General features: G+C 42.2%; 2 protein-coding genes across 2 annotated transcripts in view; both read right to left on the bottom strand.

The window, feature by feature from the left end:
* Positions 1-10,282, bottom strand: part of LOC142758978 (uncharacterized) — an 89,099-nt gene extending 78,817 nt beyond the window's left edge. Inside the window, exon 1 of the mRNA XM_075860750.1 lies at positions 10,245-10,282. Coding sequence (XP_075716865.1) covers positions 10,245-10,282 — 38 coding nt within the window. The remainder of the gene's footprint in view (positions 1-10,244) is intronic.
* Positions 1-21,693, bottom strand: part of LOC142759129 (UBX domain-containing protein 2A-like) — a 162,166-nt gene that overhangs the window by 106,009 nt on the left and 34,464 nt on the right. The window contains exon 5 of the mRNA XM_075861006.1: positions 11,247-11,465. Coding sequence (XP_075717121.1) covers positions 11,247-11,465 — 219 coding nt within the window. The remainder of the gene's footprint in view (positions 1-11,246; positions 11,466-21,693) is intronic.

Below are 21,693 nucleotides of genomic sequence, written 5' to 3'. Positions count from 1 at the left end.
ATGTTATTATTTTTCTATTAGGTATGTACATATGGGGGCATTATACTGGGTATGGGAGGGGGGCTCATATGGTAGCTGCTGAGGGGGCATCATACTATATGGGGGCATTATACTGTATGGAACAGCTATGGGGGCATTATAATCTATGGGGCAGCTATATGGGGCATTATACTGTATGGGGGCATTATACTGTATAGGACAGCTGAAAGGGCATTATACTGTATGGGGGGCATTATTCTGTATGGGACCTCTAAGGGGGCATTATAATGTATGGGGGGCATTATACTGTATAGGACAGCTAAAGGTGGCATTTTACTGTATGTGGGCATTATTTTGTATGTGGCAGCTATAGAGGGCATTATACTGTATGGGGAGAATTATACTGTGTGGGCAGCTATAGGATGCATTATACTGTATTGGGGCATTGTACTGTATAGGACAGCTAAGGAGGGCATTATACTGTGTGGGGCATTATACTGTATAGGACAGCTAAGGGGGCATTATACTGTATGGGGGCATTATACTGTATAGGACAGCTAAGGGGGGCATTATACTGTATGTGGCAGCTATGGAGGGCAATCTACTGTATGGGTAGCATTATACTATATGGGGCAGCTATAGGGGGGCATTATACTGTATGGGGGCATTATACTGTATGTGGCAGTAATGGAGGACATAATACTGTATGGGGGCATTATACTGTATAGGACAGCTAAGGGGGGAATTATACTGTATGGGGCATTATATTGTATGGGACAGCTATGGGGGGCATTATACTGTACTGTGCAGATATAGGGGGCATTATACTGTATAGGGCATTATACTGTATGTGGCAGCTATGTAGGGCACTATAGTGTATGGGGGAATTCTACTGAATGGGGCAGCTATAGTGGGCATTATACCGTATGGGGGCAATATACTGTACGGAGCAGCTATAGGGGGCATTATACTGTATGGGGGCATTATACTATATGTGGCAGCAATGGAGGGCATTATACTGTATGGGGGCATTATACCTTATAGGACAGCTAAGGGGGAATTTTACTATATGGAGGGCATTATACTGTATGGGATAGCTATTGGGGGCATTATACTGTATGGGGCAGCTATAAGGGGGCTTAAAATACTGTATGGGGGCAATATACTGTATGTGGCAGCTATGGTGGGCATTATACTGTATGGGGGCACTATACTGTATGGGGGCATTATACTGTATGGGACAGCTCTGAGGGCTTTATACTGTATGTGGCAGCAATGGGGGGCATGATACTGTAGGGGACAGCTATGGGGCATTATACTATAATGGACATTATAGTGCATGGGGCAGCTATGGGTGTCATTATACTGTATGGGGGCATTATACTGTATGTGGCGGCAATAGGGGGCATTATACTGTATAGGGCATTATATTGTATGGAGTGCATTATACTCTATGGGGGGCATTATATTGTATGGGGCAGCTATGGGTCACAATATACTGTGGGGGCAGCCATGGGGGGGGCATGATACTGTGGAGGCAGCTATGGGGAGCATTATACTGTGTGGTGGCATCTATGGGGCATTACACTGTGTGGGCAGCTATGGGGGTATTATACTGTGGGGTCAGCTATGGGAGGCATTATACTGTGGAGGCATTCATGGGGTCTGTCGTGCAAGGCGGCTGGGTAAGGTGTGCGCAGGGGTCTGGTGCTGTTAGGAAGGAGTAGGGGGTCCAAGCTGAATTTTTGCTCCAGGGCTCTTTAGCTACGCCCCTGTATCTGTAAGTGTATATATTTCTGTGTGTGCATCTACTACATTATCTGTGTTCAGAGTTATGACTGTGTGTTATCTGTGGTGTTACATAGGACTGCAGGTTATATCTACTACATTATCTGTACTTAAAGACTTATCACTGTGTGTTATCTGTGGTGTTACATAGGACTGCAGGTGACATCTACTACATTATCTGTACTAAGAGTTATCACAGTGTGTTATCTGTGGTGTTACATAGGACTGCAGGTGACACTACTACATTATCTGTACTCAGAAAGTTATCACTGTGTCTTATCTGTGGTGTTACATAGGACTGCAGGTGACATCTACTACATTATCTGTACTCAGAGAGTTATCAATGTGTCTTATCTGTGGTGTTACATAGGACTGCAGGTGACATCTACTACATTATCTGTACTCAGAGAGTTATCACTGTGTTATCTGTGGTGTTACATAGGACTGCATGTAACATCTACATTATCTGTACTCAGAGTTATCACTGGGTGTAGAGCTGGTAGATTTTTCCCAAAAAATAAAATCTAGATTTTTGTCAATCATTTTTGATTTGATTCAAGATTTTCTTATTTTTAGGAGTAATTAAGGAATTACTGTGCATGCAATTCCCATATCTCAAAAAAAATACCAGGACACAATTCTTTACATTAGAGTTATCCAATAATATATATTGATTATCAGGATTGTCCCTCAGCTGCTACGTGTGATCATGCTCACTTATAAAAGGCACAATGCTGATAATCATCATATATATATATATTTGGCTCAGAGAATAAGAAGAGCAACTATGAGTGCAGAGGAACGCCAGGAACAACGAGAAACCACTTCCCAAAACATTAAGAAGGCAAAACCCTGAAGTAAGACGACCCTGTAATGAAGAACGTCGTTCTCAAAGAGCACAATTATAAATACTTATCATTCCTTTTACTAGCAAACCCGTGTAACGAGCTTTCTATACGAGTATAATATGTCTCTCCTAGATAAACACACTTAAATAGTGGAATCTATATATATATATATTCCCATAGATGATACTGTATTATCGTCCTTTATGTAGACATATTAGCACTCACCCCGGGATTACTCATATATCATCTACATGGAAGATTCCTATATCCAACACTAGAGAAATAGGCTCATTATTCAATAAGATAATTACCAGAAATACACCTCCGTCTCCTCAACTTTCTTCCTCCAACTGTTTAAGAAATAAAAAAAAATACCAATATTACACATAATTGTTCTTGAAAGGAATATAAAATATACTATTGTTCTCTGTTATAATATACGAAACAGTCGATACAAGGAGGAGGAGTTTCTCATAGCAACCAATCAGATTGCAGCTTTTATATATGGTATATTTTCCCTGGGCTTTGATTGCCTGATGGGAAAACGTGAGTGGTGATGTCAAAAGGGATCCTACATAAAAACAGGGTAGTCACATCGAGTCATAGTAACTGTGTATACCATCAAGTGTTAAATTCCAGGTAGTGAAGGGGTAACTTCCTTTGTGGTCTAGGGTATTAACCCCTTTGCGTAGCACAACGTAATAGCACGTCGTGGGGCTGAAGGTGATGTATCGAGGGGGCTCACGCGCTGAGCCCACTCCATATGCTGTGGGTATCAGCTGTGTATTACAGTTGACACCCAGTACTAACGGCCAGGAACAGCGATCGCAATGTTCCTGCCCGTGTAAACCGTCAAATGCTCCGGTAAAAAAAAAAGTTTAAAGAGAGGGAGCGGCCCCGTCCGACACCTCGTCTTCCTCCCACAACGCGATCGTAGGGTGCTTATGGTTGTCATGGCAGCCCAGGGCCCTAATGAAGGCCCCCAGGTCTACTTTCACTCTGCCTCTGTTAAGCCCGTCCTGTGACAGGGCTTAAGAGAGGCCTGTAAAATCGACAATACATTGCAATACATGGTCCTAGGGGAACTAATAAAATGTGTAACAAAAATTTAAATAAAGAAATTAGTGAAAAAACAAAAACTTAAAAGATCAAAAAAGCCCCCTTTTCCCATTTTTCCCTCTGAAGTAATGTCAAAAATAAAAAAAATAAACAAAATAGGTATTGTTGCGTCTGTACTATTACAATATACGCTTATTGAACTTGCACGTGAACGCTGTAAAAAATGTAAAATTTGAAATGCCAATCTCTCTAAAAAAAAATCATAAAAAGTGATCAAAAATGTATATGTACAAAACATGGTACCAATAAAAACTACAGCTTCTCTCCAAAAAAATAAGTCCTCACACCGCTCAGTTGTTAAAAAGTTCTGGCTTTCAGAATGTGGTAAAGCTATTTTTTTTTTTAACAAATAGTTTTTAAAAAAAGTGTTAAAATATATAAATCCCATATGAATTTGGTATCATCGTAATCTTATTGAGCCACAGAATAAAGTTAAGTTGTCATTTTTACCGCATGGTGAAAGCCGTAAAAACAAAACCCAAAAAACAATGGAGGAATCGCATTTTTTTCCAATTTCAGCCCGTAAATAATTTTTTTCAGTTTTTCAGTACATTACTAGTCCTTCTTAAAGAATTAGAATATCTTAAAAAAGTTAATTTATTTCAGTTATTCAATTCAAAAAGTGAAACTCATATATTATATAGATTCGATATAACACCAGCAGATGACATTGTGAAAAGTATTCGGCACACTGAGTCGTAGGTAATGGATTCTTGACATTTTTATTATGTTTGATGCCAAGGGTTAGGTGCAACGTTTCGGTCAAATGACCTTCGTCAGGCACTATAAGTATACAGAATATTTATACATTGGTATATAAGCATCATATACGTACATTGGTCAAAAGTTGAGTAAAACATAACGTAAGTAAGGAAAGTAAATAAATAAAAAACGAAATAAATCAAAGAACAGAATTGTGCATTGAAATATCACAGAATAAATCAAGCAAGAACAGTATGAGTGTACGGACGACATCCTTGTCCCAAGCACAATAACGTAATCAGGTATGCAGCAATATAACGAGTTCTTCATATAGGCAGCATAAACAGTTCCACAGAGGCTGTGTTTAACAAATAGAGATATCCATACATAGCTCATTAAGGAAAAGACAGGGGTAAAGCAGTATCTCCTGTTGTCAAACAGGTACATCGCTAAGGGATTAATAAGTCTTTAAAAACGACAACTATGACAAACTATCACTAGTTACCTCCTCTAATATATTATGTTTGAGAAACACTGTCCCCCTAATGCAGGCTCTCCAAAGATATTACCTAAGTATAGAAGCATATATATCATCTACGTTTCCCCACATTTTAACACGTCTCTGGCACGGCACATAGTGCATCTATTGGAGACAGCAAGCAGAGATATTGAAAACTGTAAGATATTGATGCATAAATGATATTGAGAGGTTGTAGAACTTTTTATTATACAATATAGCATGTACAAGATCTCCGCCGCCATGCAATTCTATAACAAATGGCTGCAGCCGAGAGCCGACAGCAGGGATTCCCTTCACGCTCGATAACATATAGGCGTTACTAAGGACAGCAAGGACCAATCAGATTAAGGAGAGGCAGGGTTTGACAGGAGAGGACACGAGTGTCCTCTGATTAGCAGAACGCCCATGGCGTGACGTCAATAACCATACGCGCGCTGGGACACGCCCACTGCCCGCCCCGCTCAGGGATATTTAAACCTACGATAGATCCCCCATTTTAGTGCCAAAAAGAAGCGGAATTCCGCCATTCGTATCCACAGCGCCGATCGTCTGGACATACCAGAAACCAGGGTAACAAGGTAGGCTTGACAACAACTCTGCACTCAATACATTACAACTATGACCTGATGTTATGCTAGTTAGCACTAGACTGATAGCCTTTGCAGACCATGGAAGCCTGTCACACTTTATTACCACTTTATTACCATGTTATGAGGTTACTATGTTGCCCTTAGCGATGTACCTGTTTGACAACAGGAGATACTGCTTTACCCCTGTCTTTTCCTTAATGAGCTATGTATGGATATCTCTATTTGTTAAACACAGCCTCTGTGGAACTGTTTATGCTGCCTATATGAAGAACTCGTTATATTGCTGCATACCTGATTACGTTATTGTGCTTGGGACAAGGATGTCGTCCGTACACTCATACTGTTCTTGCTTGATTTATTCTGTGATATTTCAATGCACAATTCTGTTCTTTGATTTATTTCGTTTTTTATTTATTTACTTTCCTTACTTACGTTATGTTTTACTCAACTTTTGACAAATGTACGTATATGATGCTAATATACCAATGTATAAATATTCTGTATACTTATAGTGCCTGACGAAGGTCATTTGACCGAAACGTTGCACCTAACCCTTGGCATCAAACATAATAAAAATTTCAAGAATCCATTACCTACGACTCAGTGTGCCGAATACTTTTCACAATACGATTGGGTTGGGACCCTATTCGTGCACCTACCTGGATCTAGTGCATTCCGAACCATTTTCCACCAGCAGATGACACACTGACTATGGAAACTTCACACTGGGCCGCAAGCAACTTGGATTGACGCCTCTCCACTCTTCCTCCAGACTCTGGGACCGTGATCTCCAAATGAAATGCAAAATTTACTTTCATCTGAAGACCGGACTTTGGACCACTGGGCAGCAGTGTTGGTCCACAGTGTTATATCAATTCCAGAGTCAGCGCAGCGTCTACCAGGACATTTTCGAGCACTTCATGCTTCCCTCTGCTGACAAGCTTTATGGAGATGCTGATTTCATTTTCCAGCAGGACTTGGCACCTGCCCACACTGCCAAAAGTACCAATACCTGGTGTTATAACCACAGTATCACTGCACTTGATTGGCCGGCAAACTGGCCTGACCTAAACCCCATAGAGAATCTACCGGGTATTGTCAAGAGGAAGATGAGAGACCCCAGACCCAACAATGCAGACGAGCTGAGGGCCACTATCAAAGCAACCTGGGCTTCCATAACACCTCAGCAGTGCCACAGGCTGATCACCTCCATGCCATGCCGCATTGATAACACCTCAGCAGTGCCACAGTCTGATCACCTCCATGCCATGCCGCATTGATAACACCTCAGCAGTGCCACAGGCTGATCACCTCCATGCCACGCCGCATTGATAACACCTCAGCAGTGCCACAGGCTGATCGCCTCCATGCCACGCCGCATTGACAACACCTCAGCAGTGCCACAGTCTGATCACCTCCATGCCACGCCGCATTGATAACACCTCAGCAGTGCCACAGGCTGATCGCCTCCATGCCACGCCGCTTTGACAACACCTCAGCAGTGCCACAGTCTGATCGCCTCCATGCCACACCGCATTGATAACAGCTCAGCAGTGCCACAGGCTGATCACCTCCATGCCACGCCTCATTGACAACACCTCAGCAGTGCCACAGTCTGATCACCTCCATGTCACGCCGCAATGATAACACCTCAGCAGTGCCACAGGCTGATCACCTCCATGCCACGCCGCATTGATAACACCTCAGCAGTGCCACAGTCTGATCACCTCCATGCCACGCCGCATTGATAACACCTCAGCAGTGCCACAGGCTGATCACCTCCATGCCACCCTGCATTGATAACACCTCAGCAGTGCCACAGTCTGATCACCTCCATGCCACGCTGCATTGATAACAGCTCAGCAGAGCCACAGGCTGATCACCTCCATGCCATGCCGCATTGATAACACCTCAGCAGTGCCACAGTCTGATCACCTCCATGTCACGCCGCATTGATAACAGCTCAGCAGTGCCACAGGCTGATCACCTCCATGCCATGCCGCATTGATAACACCTCAGCAGTGCCACAGTCTGATCACCTCCATGTCACGCCGCATTGATAACACCTCAGCAGTGCCACAGGCTGATCGCCTCCATGCCACGCCGCATTGACAACACCTCAGCAGTGCCACAGTCTGATCGCCTCCATGCCACGCCGCATTGATAACAGCTCAGCAGTGCCACAGGCTGATCACCTCCATGCCACGCCTCATTGACAACACCTCAGCAGTGCCACAGTCTGATCACCTCCATGTCACGCCGCATTGATAACACCTCAGCAGTGCCACAGGCTGATCACCTCCATGCCACGCCGCATTGATAACACCTCAGCAGTGCCACAGTCTGATCACCTCCATGCCACGCCGCATTGATAACACCTCAGCAGTGCCACAGTCTGATCACCTCCATGCCACGCCGCATTGATAACACCTCAGCAGTGCCACAGGCTGATCACCTCCATGCCACCCTGCATTGATAACACCTCAGCAGTGCCACAGTCTGATCACCTCCATGCCACGCTGCATTGATAACAGCTCAGCAGTGCCACAGGCTGATCACCTCCATGCCATGCCGCATTGATAACACCTCAGCAGTCCCACAGTCTGATCACCTCCATGTCACGCCGCATTGATAACAGCTCAGCAGTGCCACAGGCTGATCACCTCCATGCCATGCCGCATTGATAACACCTCAGCAGTGCCACAGTCTGATCACCTCCATGTCACGCCGCATTGATAACACCTCAGCAGTGCCACAGGCTGATCACCTCCATGCCACGCCGCATTGATAACACCTCAGCAGTGCCACAGTCTGATCACCTCCATGCCACGCTGCATTGATGCAGAAATTCATGCAAAAGGAGTCCCGACCAAGTATTGAGGGCATATCCTGTACATACTTTTCAGTAGGCCAACATTTCGGTATTAAAAATCATTTTTTAAATTGAACTTATATAATATTCTAATTTTCTGACCCACTGAATTTTGGGTTTTCATTAACTGTTGCCATAATCATCAACATTAAAAATAAAATGCTGGAAATAGATCACTCTGTGTGTAATGAATCTATATAATATATGAGTTTCACTTTTTGAATTAAATTACTGAAATAAATTAACTTTTTGATATTCTAATTCATTGAGAAGGACTAGTATATGGTACTTTAAATAGTGTCAGTAAAAAGTACAACTCCTCCCACAAAATATAAATACGCCCTCACACCACTCTATTGACGGAAAAATAAAAAAGTTATGGCTCTTGGAAGGCGGGGAGTGAAAAACTAAAATGAAAAAGCAAACAATGGCTCAGTCCTGAAAGGGTAAAAGGGGTTTCTCATGCCATGCTAATAGTCCTGGTTTTGACCCATTAACCGCTTCCCGACATTTGACGTATCCATACGCCAAAGTCGGGTAGGGGAAGTATGGAGCGGGCTCAGGGTAACTAGCACCATCGCGCTCGAGCGTGATCCCGCTAGTTTAACTGGTTAAATGCCGCGGTCAACAGAGACCGCAGCATTTAAATAATTAGAAAGAGGGGGGCGACCCCCTCTAACAGCTCATCACGCCCCCCGCAACGCAATTGTGGGGGGGTGATGGTTGCTACGGCTGCCTGGGGGCTTAATGAAGGCCCCCAGGTCCGCCATCTTTGTACACCTATTAAGCCCTGTCACAATCACGTTATACTGCAATACATTAGTATTGCAGTATATCGTGCAAGCGATCTAACGATCACTGGTTGAAGTCCGCTAGGGAGACTAATAAAAAAGTTTTTTTTTGTGTAAACAAAAATAAAAGTTTTAAAAGTTCAAAAAAACACCCTTTTCCCATTTTCCCCCTAGAGCATAGTAAAAAAATAAATAAATAACCATAATTGGTATTGCCGCGTCCGTAAAAGTCTGAACTATTACAATATATCATTATTTAACCCGCACAGTGAACGCCGTAAAAAAAACTAATTGTAAACGCCAGAATCTCTATTTTTTGGTCACCTAATCTCCCACAAAAAATTAAATAAAAAGTGATAAATGGTATTATTAAAACTACAGCTTATCCCGCAAAAAATATGCCCTCATACCACTTAATCGACGGAAAAATAAAAAAGTTATGGCTCTCGGAATTTGCTGACAGAAAATAAATTTTCTTTTTTACACTTCGGTTTCTACTTGTAAAAGTAGTAAAATATAGAAAAAACTATATATATTTGGTATCGCCGTAATCGTATCGACCCACAGAATAAAGTTAACGTGTTGTTTTAATTGCACAGTGAGTTCCGTAAAAACGGCACGCAAAAAACCATGGAGGAATCGCTGTTTTTTTTCTTTTTCTACCCCACATATAATTTTTTCCCATTTCCTAGTACATTATATGGCAAAATAAATGGTGATACGAAAAACTACAACTTGTCCCGCAAAAATCAAGCCCTCATAGTACTATATTGATGGAAAAATAAAGACGTTATGGCTTTTGGAAGGTGGGGAGGAAAAAACGAAAATTAAAATCTGAAAAAGGGCTGCGGCGGGAAGGGGTTGAAGTAGGTTGGGCTTATATAGTATGGTATAAAAAATGAAAAACATTTTCAGGTAGTTTTTGGGGAATTACGATGGTAAATCATCCGTTGAGTTTAAATATTATTTGTGATTTGGAATGTAAATGTTGTTTTATACAACTCTGCCCATCACCAGGGATCCTACATTACATACATCTCATCCCGGTATTCTTCTTCATCCTTAGGCCCCATGCACACTAACGTAAAAACGCCCGTAATTACGGGCCATAATTACGGCACGTTTTTACGGGCCCATGGACTTCTATTGGCCACGGGTACCTCCCCGTATGCTTACGGGAAGGTGCCCGTGCCGTTGAAAAATATAGAGCATGTCCTATTTCAGGCCGTAATTACGGTACGGGCAGGCCCATAGAAGTCTATGGGGCTCCCGTAATTACGGGTGACTACGTGTGTGCACCCGTAATTACGGGAGCGTTGCTAGGCGACGTCCGTAAATAGTCACTGTCCAGGGTGCTGAAAGAGTTAAACGATCGGCAGTAACTGTTTCAGCACCCTGGACAGTGACTTCCGATCACAATATAGATCAACCTGTAAAAAAAAAAAAAGACGTGCATATTTACCCAGAACTCCCTGCTTCTTCCTCCAGTCCGGCCTCCTGGGATGACGTTTCAGCCCATGTGACCGCTGCAGCCAATCACAGGCTACAGCGGTCACATGGACTGCCGCATCATCCAGGGAGGTCGGACTGGATTTCAGGAGAGGGACGCGTCACCAAGACAATGGCCGGGTAAGTATGAATTTCTTTTACTTTTTCTGCGGAAAGGGCTGTCCCTTCTCTCTATCCTGCACTGATAGAGAGAAGGGGCTGCCGATTACTGCAGTGTAATTTTGCAGCGAAAACGTGCCCGTAAATACGGATGGAATACGGGTGACACCGGACTCGTATTTACGGGCACGGGTCCGTAAATACTGGTGCGATACGGGTCGAATACGTGTGACCAAGGACCCATATTTACGCCAGTATTTACGGGTGGACAAAAATACGGTCGTGTGCATGGGGCCAAAACATTTTCAGGTAGTTTTTGGGGAATTACGATGGTAAATCATCCGTTGAGTTTAAATATTATTTGTGATTTGGAATGTAAATGTTGATTTATATAACTCTGCCCATCACCAGGGATCCTACATTACATACATCTCATCCCAGTATTCTTCTTCATCCTTATTCTTTATCTTTTCCTCATTATTTCCCAACTCTGCATTCTCCTCCTCCTCAATCCTTGTCTCCTCCTCACTCTTCTCCTCTTCAATCTTTGTCTCCTCCTCATTCTCCTCTTCAATTTTTATCTTCTCCTCCTCAGTCTTTATCTCCTCGTCCTCCTTCACAATCTTCATCTCCTGATCCTTCTCCATCCTATTAGAGAATAAAAAAAGATAGTGAGAATCTAGGACATATTCTATAGACTTATTATTAAGGATCATTAATAACTACTGTGACCTTTTTTTGCCAATATTTTATACTAGAACCATCCCCACCCTGCACCTCAAAATGTACAACACCTATTCATTGTTACTGTTGTGGAAGTCAATGGCTCAAAATATATTAGACTGAAATTTAGACGAGAGTTCCAACAGACACTCACGCCAGGCACTTCATCCAGCATCCTAATCAGGAGATTTCATTTCGATATGAGTGAAGAAGAATAAATCACACAGACGCTGCTGATATGCTCAAAATACTCCTCTGAGGTTTATTGCCAAACTCAATTATAATATCATTCAAAAGGGGTGTAGGCTTGAGGTTAACCAATCAGAGGCAATGTAACAATAAGGGTATGTTCACACGGCAAATCAAAAAGGGCTGTAAAATATGGAGCTGTTATCAAGGGAAAATAGCCTCTGATTTTCAGCAGTTTTTTATGCATCATGCGTTTTTTGATGTATTTTTTTAAGGACATTTTTGGAGCTGTTTTTCTATTGAGTCAATAAAAAACGGCTCCAAATAAGGCTCAAGAAGTGACATGTACTTCTTTTTTACGAGGCATTTTTTTACGTGTCATTTTTAGAAACGGCGCGTAAAAACCGCCCCGTGGGAACGAAACACAGTTTTTCCCATTGAAATCAATGGCCAGATATTTTAAATTGTATCTTTAGCCATTTTTCGGGGCATTTACAGCCCAAAAAACTTCTGAAAATAAGCCGTGTGAACGTACCCTAACTCTTATTCAGCCAATAGCATACTATGAGAATATTTCAAATGCATTATTATAATTCTTCATTAAAATGCTGACATCAGAATTGCATCTGGAGGCAAGCATACAATAGAGTGGTGTTAGCTGCTCTTTCCCATAGAGGGAGTACATAAGATAAAGAGAAATAGTTGCACTTTATGTCCAGGCGTTCAGCCAGACAGCCATCTGAACATTTTGAAGGATATAAGAATAATACACAATAATAACATATTTTTGCAGACTCAAGCAGAACTATGTAGAGGAAAAGTGGAGAATAAATATCTTCGTAATTTGGCATGCTTGATAATTCATAATGTCATTTAATACAGAGAATATAAGCAAATTGACCAACCATCACATTACCAATACCCAACCTGTACCAGAACCCTCAGTACCCAGTCATCCATGCCCATCTTGTACCTGATACATGGATGTACATAGAAATATTCACACTCATATTGTGTTACCCATGACAGTATAATAATCCAGATACAGTAGCTCCATGTTAGGGCACATTCACACGTGGCTGAATTGCTGTTGAATTCCGCTGTGGACAGTCCGCAGTGGAATTCTGCAGCAGCCGTTTTTTACATTTCTTTCTATAAATTTTTAGGAAATTTAGTTCAGACGTTGCAGAAAATAACGGTGCGGAAATTAGCCTGCGGTGAAGAATTTTCCCTCCGCAGCATGCTCATTACATTGCGGAGAAGAAGCGGAATTTCACTGCGGATTTTAGCCTTTGCAATGCAAAAACTGAAATCTGTGTCAAGTCCGCTGTGATATCTGCAACGTCTGAATTACCTGTCAAATATGCAAATGTTGGTGCAGATTCGTTGCATGATTGCCCCAAATCTTCACCAACATTTGCAGCGGAAAAACTCTGCCACGTCTGAACATGGCCTTATAATGGTGTCATGTGCTATAATGTCCAGCACAAGAGTGTAACCCAACCCCAATAATATTCCTTATTCTAATAGTAGTCTTAATAAGTTTGCCTATGGTTGTGTCCTGTGTACTGACCCGGCACGTGTACTATCTCATATAACATGGATTCCCATTGAATGCTCAGAGTAAATGATGCATGGGGGTCATTGTAACTAATACCATGTCAGAGGGGCTTCATAGTGACAGGCACGGGCTGCAGGAGGCCGCTGTGCAATAACGTGCCCCTTATACGCACCCCCTTATGTCTCTCTAACAATCCACCAGTAACTCTGAGCCATGAAACTCATCAGCACCGTCCCTTACATGTAATCTAACAGTAGGAAGCTGCTTTTTAGGTGACAGTAGGCCCCTTACCTACTGGACCCCTGTGCTACTGGGGTTTCCTACATATGACATTAGGCAGAATGCCATATTTTAATCCTTTACCGCATTGTAATAGCATTTCACATTTAGACGGTTATTCCTGCAAATGTCTCTACTATTACGGCACAGTGATGGTAATATACAGCCAACATCCCAATGCAATGGCCAAGATCAGAGATAACTCTGGTCTTGGACGTATAACCAATGCCAGCCCAACGGCACCCTCATGACGCGATCACAGTGTGACGGTGCGTTACCATGGCAGACAGTGGAATATTACATGGAGGAGATATAGGAAGAATAGAGGAGAGAAAGAGAAACAGTAGAAGAAAATAAAATACTCAACAGGAGCTGAACACAGAGCGGACTTACTTTACACCAACTACAACCCTCAATGGAGTGTCGGCTCAGCAGCTCCTTATATAATCTGAGTGATGTCATAATGTGCGGGGGCGGAGCCAACATTCACAACATTCCGTGACATCTTAAGCAGCAGCAAATATTATTTAAAGGGACAGGACCAGGCCGAGCAGCCAATCCAATTCTATATAGAAGAAATGTTCTTCACCTCGGCTCCCGAAACCTTGTAGATGAGGAGACAATGACATTATTTCTATACAATGTAATTGTGGGGTTATATATACTTATTATAACACAGATATATCCCCGACAATCCCTCATATATCCCAATAATACAGAAGCCATAAATAACATAGCACTGGATTGTATGTACAAGGGAGGGGGGATGATGTGTGGATGATGGGTGGATGATGGATGATATATGGATGATGGGTGGTTGGACTGATAATGGATGGACTGGTGGTGGATATATGGCCGGTATATAGGACAGTACATTATAAATAATACTACTATATAATACTTCAGTCATTTATGGACACGCTGCTATTCGCTGGATGAAGTGCGGGGACATTATATTATTTCCCATATAAATATGTATCCACTAGAGAAGTCTGGACGTGTCATTGTGTCGGGGGCGTCTTGGATTTCTCAATCGGAGCTGCGTCTTCTCAGCTCCTCCCATAATATGACATAAATTCACCTGATATAAGATATATAACTAAAGCCATAACGGTCTATATAAAAATGGCTGCCGGCACCAGACAGGGACAAGTCCCCCGAGGAGACAGTTATAGGGACTGGGATCACAGTATTGGTTCCATTCATTTCCAGATGTTTCTCTGTGATCATCTGTAGCTCCATAGTGTCCACCATTCACTACACAGACAAGTATAAAGATGTCTCTGTATATAATGGGGAATATGAGCAGTCCCTGCCTCTCCTCCATGACAGCAGTCTAACAGAAATAGTTGTGTCCATAGCAACCAATCACAGCTCAGCTTTAATTCTGTAACCTGCACTGGGAACATGAGACGTGGACTCCGATTGGTCGCTCTGGTGCTCATTTACTTTTTGTTCTTACTGGTTTTTAACAACTTTATTAATCATTCTTCTTTTCAAACAACTGACAATTCCGAAATATAACACAGAATCCCAGCACCTTATGTATCATCATCCCAGAATGTGCCGGAAAAAGGGGAGACCTCCAGGACTGCCAAAAGAGCTGCCAAGTCTCCGGGTGCCATGTCCTGTCTGCAGATAATCACATCTCCGGTTCATGAAGTTCTTCTCCCCTGTGCAGCGCCCCAGACAACGTCCTGATGGTGGCGCAGACGTCACAAGTTTGTCTACGGCGCTGTCCGGGAGTGAACGTACACGCCATCAGTGCCGATTTTGGAGAGACAATGCCATTAACTTGGCCACAAAAAACTCGCAGTTTATGCAAATTTTATCTTGCAGTATTTTTTATTTTTTTTTAAGAGTCTGAAATGTTTATTTCTATACTGTAAACAAGTGCCAGATTATCAGAATTTCTGGATTATTAGATGCCCTATTAAAGGAATTTTCCCATATTAAGATAAATACATGACTAGTATATACACCGTTACATTATTTTAATCCAACATTGTTACGACCGGAGGTCTCAGATTATCGATTATTGGATGAGAACAGCAAAGTATGCTGTAGAAATTAATAACAACTCAGAAAATCTGCAGGAAGACGACCGAAGATAAAACGTTATCACTTAGGCTAGGGCTTCACAACAACATGACGTAATACGTGAACTGCGGTGCAATTGGTCCCTAAGGGAACAAAAAAAAGTTACAAGGGACTATCACAAATTTTTTATGTAGTAATTGGTTCACCAGTTTTCAGCCCCCGCCCTTGTGAGATTTCAGATTACGTATTATGCCAATTTCTGGACTATTGGATTACAGATTAAGGGGGAGTTCACACTGAGTTATTTGACCCGGAAACTGTGCCGCAAAACACGCCAAAAAAGCCTCCCATTGACTTAAATGGGAGGCGAATGCTTTTTTTTTCCCGCAAGTGGAAAAACTGGCTCGTGGGTTTGAGGGACAGGCCCTATCTTCGTGCGTTTACACCTCTGACCTCCCATGGACATCAATGGGAGGCAGAGAAAGCGTATTTTGCAGCATTTTATGCCCACAGTGCTCAATGGCCGCGGGCGAAAAACACCACGAAAATCGGCGTACAGGCAGAGGAAAATCTGCTTCAAAACTCCAAACGGAATTTTGAGGCAGATTTTCCTCCTGCAAAAAAACTGTGTGACCCCAGCCTAAAAGGAATCCTACTGTATTAGTAAATAATAGGACAGCGCATGATCTTTACTTTTAACTCCTTCCCGCCATAGCAATTTTTCAATTTCATTTTTTCATCCCCACATTACAAAAACCATAACTTTTATTTTTCCGTCGATATAGCTGTATATAGGCTTGTTTTCTGCGGAACGAGTTGTAGATTCTCAGGGCACTATTTTTTGTGCCATATAATGTACTGGGAAAAAGTGATCCCATATTTGGGTTTTTTTGTTTTATGGCATTTACTGTGCAGTAAAAACGTCAGTTTAACCTTATTCTGCGGGTCAATACAATTACGGTGATACCAAAATAATTTTTTTTTGTTTTACTACTTTTACAAGGAAAATAAGGATTGCTAAAAATAAAATTTGTTTTGTCGCCATATTATAAGAGCCAGATTATTATTTTTTTTCTATTGGTTCCATTTTAAAAAAAAGGTATGAGACTTTATGATCACTTTTTACTTCATTTTTTGTGGGAGATGAAGTGACCCAAAAAAACAGCGATTGTCGGTGTAATTTGTTTTCCTTAGGTCATTCACTGCAAGGGTTAAATAACGTTATATTGTAATAATTCGGACGCAGCAATACCAGTTACGCTCTTTTTGTTTTTCTACATTGTGTTGGGGGAGAAATTTAATATGTAGCGCTCGAAAATGTCCTGGTAGACGCTGCGCTGAATTGATATAACACACTGGACCAACACTGCTGCTCAGTGTCCAAAGTCCTGTTTTCAGATGAAAGTAAATTTTGCATTTCATTTGGAGATCTCGGTCCCAGAGTCAGGAGGAAGAGGGGAGAGGCGTCAGTCCAAGTGTCTTGTGGTCCAGTGTGAAGTTTCCACAGTCAGTGATGGTTTGGGGGCCACGTCATCTGCTGGTGTTGGGCCACTGTGTTATATCAAGTCCAGAGTCAGCGCAGCGTCTACCAGGACATTTCCCAGCACTTCATGCTTCCCTCTGCTGACAAGCTTTATGGAGATGCGGATTTCATTTTCCAGCAGGACTTGGCACCTGCCCACACTGCCAAAAGTACCAATACCTGGTGTTATAACCGCAGTATCTCTGTGCCTGATTGCCCAGCAAACTGGCCTGGCCTAAACCCAATAGAGAACCTACCGTGTATTGTCAAGCGGAAGATGAGACACCAGACACAACAATGCCGACGAGCTGAAGATCACTATCAAAGCAACCTGGGCTTCCATAACAGCTCAGCAGTGCCACAGGCTGATCGCCCCCATGCCACGCCGCATTGATAACACCTCAGCAGTGCCACCGGCTGATCACCTCCATGCCACGCCGCATTGATAACACCTCAGCAGTGCCACAGGCTGATCGCCTCCATGCCACGCCGCATTGATAACACCTCAGCAGTGCCACAGTCTGATCGCCTCCATGCCACGCCGCATTGATAACACCTCAGCAGTGCCACAGGCTGATCGCCTCCATGCCACGCTGCATTAATACCACCTCAGCAGTGCCACAGGCTGATTGCCTCCATGCCACGCTGCATTAATACCACCTCAGCAGTGCCACATGCTGATCGCCTCCATGCCACGCCGCATTGATACCCCCTGAGGAAGCTAGAACAGCGAAACGCGCGTTGGGGTGTTATTTCTCTGTCACATGGACCACGTGGATCGCAGGCTCACTACACTAATGGGTAAGATCTGAGACACTTAACTTCTTCTGGTTGAGTCCAGATTGGAAGTGTCTTTCACCTTTGGGTACATTCAGGCCATATTCCTTCTGGAATATGCCTATTTAGATGCTTAACATATGCGGTACATGAGATTATGGTCATGTTACATATTGGACAGCAGTTGATATGGATTATGCACTATTACTATTTTTCTTGCTGATTTCATGATCTTGTATTTGTCACCTTAGTTTACCGCAGCTATGTCCCTGTGTTTAGGTGTATGTGCACACCATACCCTTTAATCTGGTGGTGCATTGGCACCATTCCTGCGATTCCATAGCAGTTTTGGAGTGGTCCATATATAACTTTCTTCTTTTTAGAAACCTCGCTTGTTTTTATTACGTATGTTATATGTTTATATATTTATTTCTAATAAAATTAACTTTTGACAATATATGTAGCCCTGTGACTCTTGGTTCTCAATTTCTTCAATTGATGCAGAAATTCATGCAAAAGGAGCCCCGACCAACTATTGAGTGCTTATACTGGACATAGAAAAATTGGTAGAGACCCTAGCAGCTGGCAGGGATAATTTTAATGAACGAACAAATAAATGTGCAAGGCACAAGAAAGTCCAAAGTTTCCCAACTGCTATAGAATTAATTAAAATATAACTTTTAATGTTTAAATTAGAAACAAATTGGAAACAAGTTGCAGTGCATAAGGTAAATGGTTGTACAATAGTTTGTGTCAATTAAAATTTTTCCTCAGAGCTGGTTAATCTAACGTTGGAGATCTGATGTATGTTAGGATCTCAGTGTGTCAGGCATGGACGGCAGCTGCAGACTGCTCGGGCAGCCTCTAGTATGACACAGTGATAGAGTTTATTTGTTAGACCAGCAATGATTTTAAAAAAGAAACGCTAGCCCCCCCGACATGTTTCACTGCTTCAGCAGCGTCTTCAGGGGATAATTTCAGGGCTATTACTCGCGCGTTTGATTTCCTCTTCCTTATATAGTGAGGAGACACCTCTTTCATGGTGTGTCATCACCCTGAAACAACCAATAGAGATTGTGAACCGGGACGAGCCTACTCTGTGTTTGACTGGCACAGAGATCGGCCTATCATATGTAGAGGCCGTTGTTCCGGACATGTGGAATACTTAGTGCATGCGCACTACAGTTGAATCAGGTAATAGAATCAGGTAATAGAAATTATGGCTTTCTGGAGATCGTTATTCACAGGGGACCTGGTGGTGATGCCCAAAACTGATACGATACATTGTATATGCAGGTGCATTCTATGTTGCCGGCGAAATCTTAGTTTTTTATCAAGCAATGGAATTGTCTGATAAAATAGGTCATTGGTTCCATGGATATATATATGTCTGTGATACAGACAGAGATGTCATTGTTTAGATCAGACTCTAAGTAGCGACGCTTGCGTGCCTTAGTTAGATCCGGACATAGAATTATGATGTTAAGGGGAACCACTATTATCACTAAAGATGCCGTAATAGACGAGAGAGAAAAAAGGAGTAAATGTGCTCTGTGTTTAGATGCACTGCATCCTATCAGCTGTGTCTACGTTTACTGGCATTCACTGTAGATCCTAGATTTAGAAGTAGTTACATCTAGATGTATATATATTTGTTGGGATGACAGTGAGATATGGCCTTTATTGAGACCACTGCTGTCATCAGAGAATACCGCAGCAGATAGATGCGCTGTATGTACAGTCGCATTACATATTGTCATCTAAATTTAGATTTGCCTGCTGTGATGTTGTTACTGTAAGTCACATCTATATTTACCCACATATGATTGAATTACTATGTGGCAGGTGTATTTTCTAAAGAGAGCCAGAATATGCGCCGTATGTGCCGGCGTGTGAGGTATTGACTACTATGTCATAGTTTCTCATCCTAATATAGTTGCACTGTTTGAGTAACTGTTTAGATGTATATATACATCCACAAACAGTAGTGGTAGTTGAAGTGTTGGCATCGGTGTCCGTGGTGATGACATGTATAGAGGGAGAGGAAAGATGTCCTATTTTAAATTGTACAACGGCGGTGCGTTGTGAGTCTGTTGTCAAAACTGCTTGTTGAGTATGCTGATATATATTGATAATTGTATGTTTTTTGTGTTTTTTTAGAAGTCCTGTATAGCATCCTTTTAGTTAATAGGTAATAGTTAGGGTAAATGTGTGTGGAATTGGTACTAGTGACTGTGGTAGTATAGGTAAGTGGATGTATGGAGAAATTGATAGGGGAAAGCTATGGAGAAAATTCTGAATAGGTTATGGATAAGCTACAGGAAAGCAGCAAATGTGAAACCCTCATTGAGACCATTGGGACTGAGAGAATTAAGTCTGTGTATCCAGCGTGCCTCTTCTTGTAAGAATTTTTTGTCTAGGTTTCCAGATCTTGGACCCAGTTTTACTTGTGCAATACCCCAGAATTTGAGAGTGTTACTATTTCCTTGATGGAAGTATCTAATGTGCCTCGAGAGGGGTGTATCTTCTTGTGTGTTTATTGTACTGATGTGCTTTGAGATCCTTCTTCTTAGTTGTTGGACGGTCTTGCCGATGTAGAGTTTTGGACATGGACAAATGGCGGCATATATAACACCGCTACTCTGGCAGTTTATAAATTGCCTTATAGTATATTGTTTATCGTCTACTGGGTTTTTGAAAATTTTGTTTTTTAACATGTAGGGGCAGAAGGAACATTTGCCACAGGGGTATGATCCTGTGGCAGGTGATGGAAGCCATGTTTGACGAGGAGTAGATATTGTTGTATAGTGGCTGTGCGTAAGATATTCTCGGAGGTTCTTGCCACGTCGATACGTTATACTTGGGCTATTAGAGATTACCTCAGATAGGTCGGGATCTGCCTGCAGAATGGGCCAGTGATTTCGCAATATATTCGATACAAGAGGTGAGCATGCATCAAAGTTTCCAATGCATCTGATCAAAGAGGGATGTTGGTCTTTGTTTTTGACTAGATGTTTATTTCCAAATAGGAGTTCGTCTCTCGAGACTGCTCTAGCTCTAGCGTATGCCCTATGTAAGGTCTTTTTGGGGTATCCTCGAGCCATACATTTTTGAAAGAGGGTATCACATTCTTTTTGAAAAGTTGGTTCGTCAGAGCAGTTTCGCCTTGCCCTAAGGTATTGTCCTATTGGTATCCCTTTTTTTAGGGCCGGTGGATGAAAGCTCCCCCAGTGAAGGAAGCTATTTGTGGCTGTTTCCTTACGATAAATGTCAGTATGGACACTCCCACCAGAGTCCAAGGAGATCTGAAGGTCCAAAAAATTAATTTGATTTGTGTGTACTTGGTGAGTGAAGTGCATTCCTATAGTGTTGTTATTGATAATGTCCATAAAATTAAGAAAAAGTGTCTTGTCACCATCCCAAAAAACTAGTATATCATCTATATACCTGCCCCAAAATAAAATGTGCCTCGTGTAGGAAAGTAAGTCTTCATTGAAAATTATTGTGTCTTCCCACCACCCCAGAAATAAGTTGGCGTATGTGGGTGCGCAGACTGTGCCCATGGCTGTTCCTTTTAGTTGGTGGTAAAATTTACCATTAAAGAGAAAATAATTGTGCGTGAGAAGAAATTGGAGAAGAGAAATAGTGAAGTTATTATGTGCGTGAAACTGTGTTCCTTTTGTGTTCAGAAAGTGCTGAACTGCTTTTAAACCAAGCTCGTGTGTTATATTAGTGTAGAGTGATTCTACATCTATCGTGGCTATTAGTGTAGTGGTGGAGACATT

Source organism: Rhinoderma darwinii, chromosome 4 (assembly GCF_050947455.1).
Source record: "Rhinoderma darwinii isolate aRhiDar2 chromosome 4, aRhiDar2.hap1, whole genome shotgun sequence".
In the NCBI taxonomy this organism is placed as follows: Eukaryota; Metazoa; Chordata; class Amphibia; order Anura; family Rhinodermatidae; genus Rhinoderma; species Rhinoderma darwinii.
This window is presented reverse-complemented; position numbering and strand designations above follow the sequence as displayed.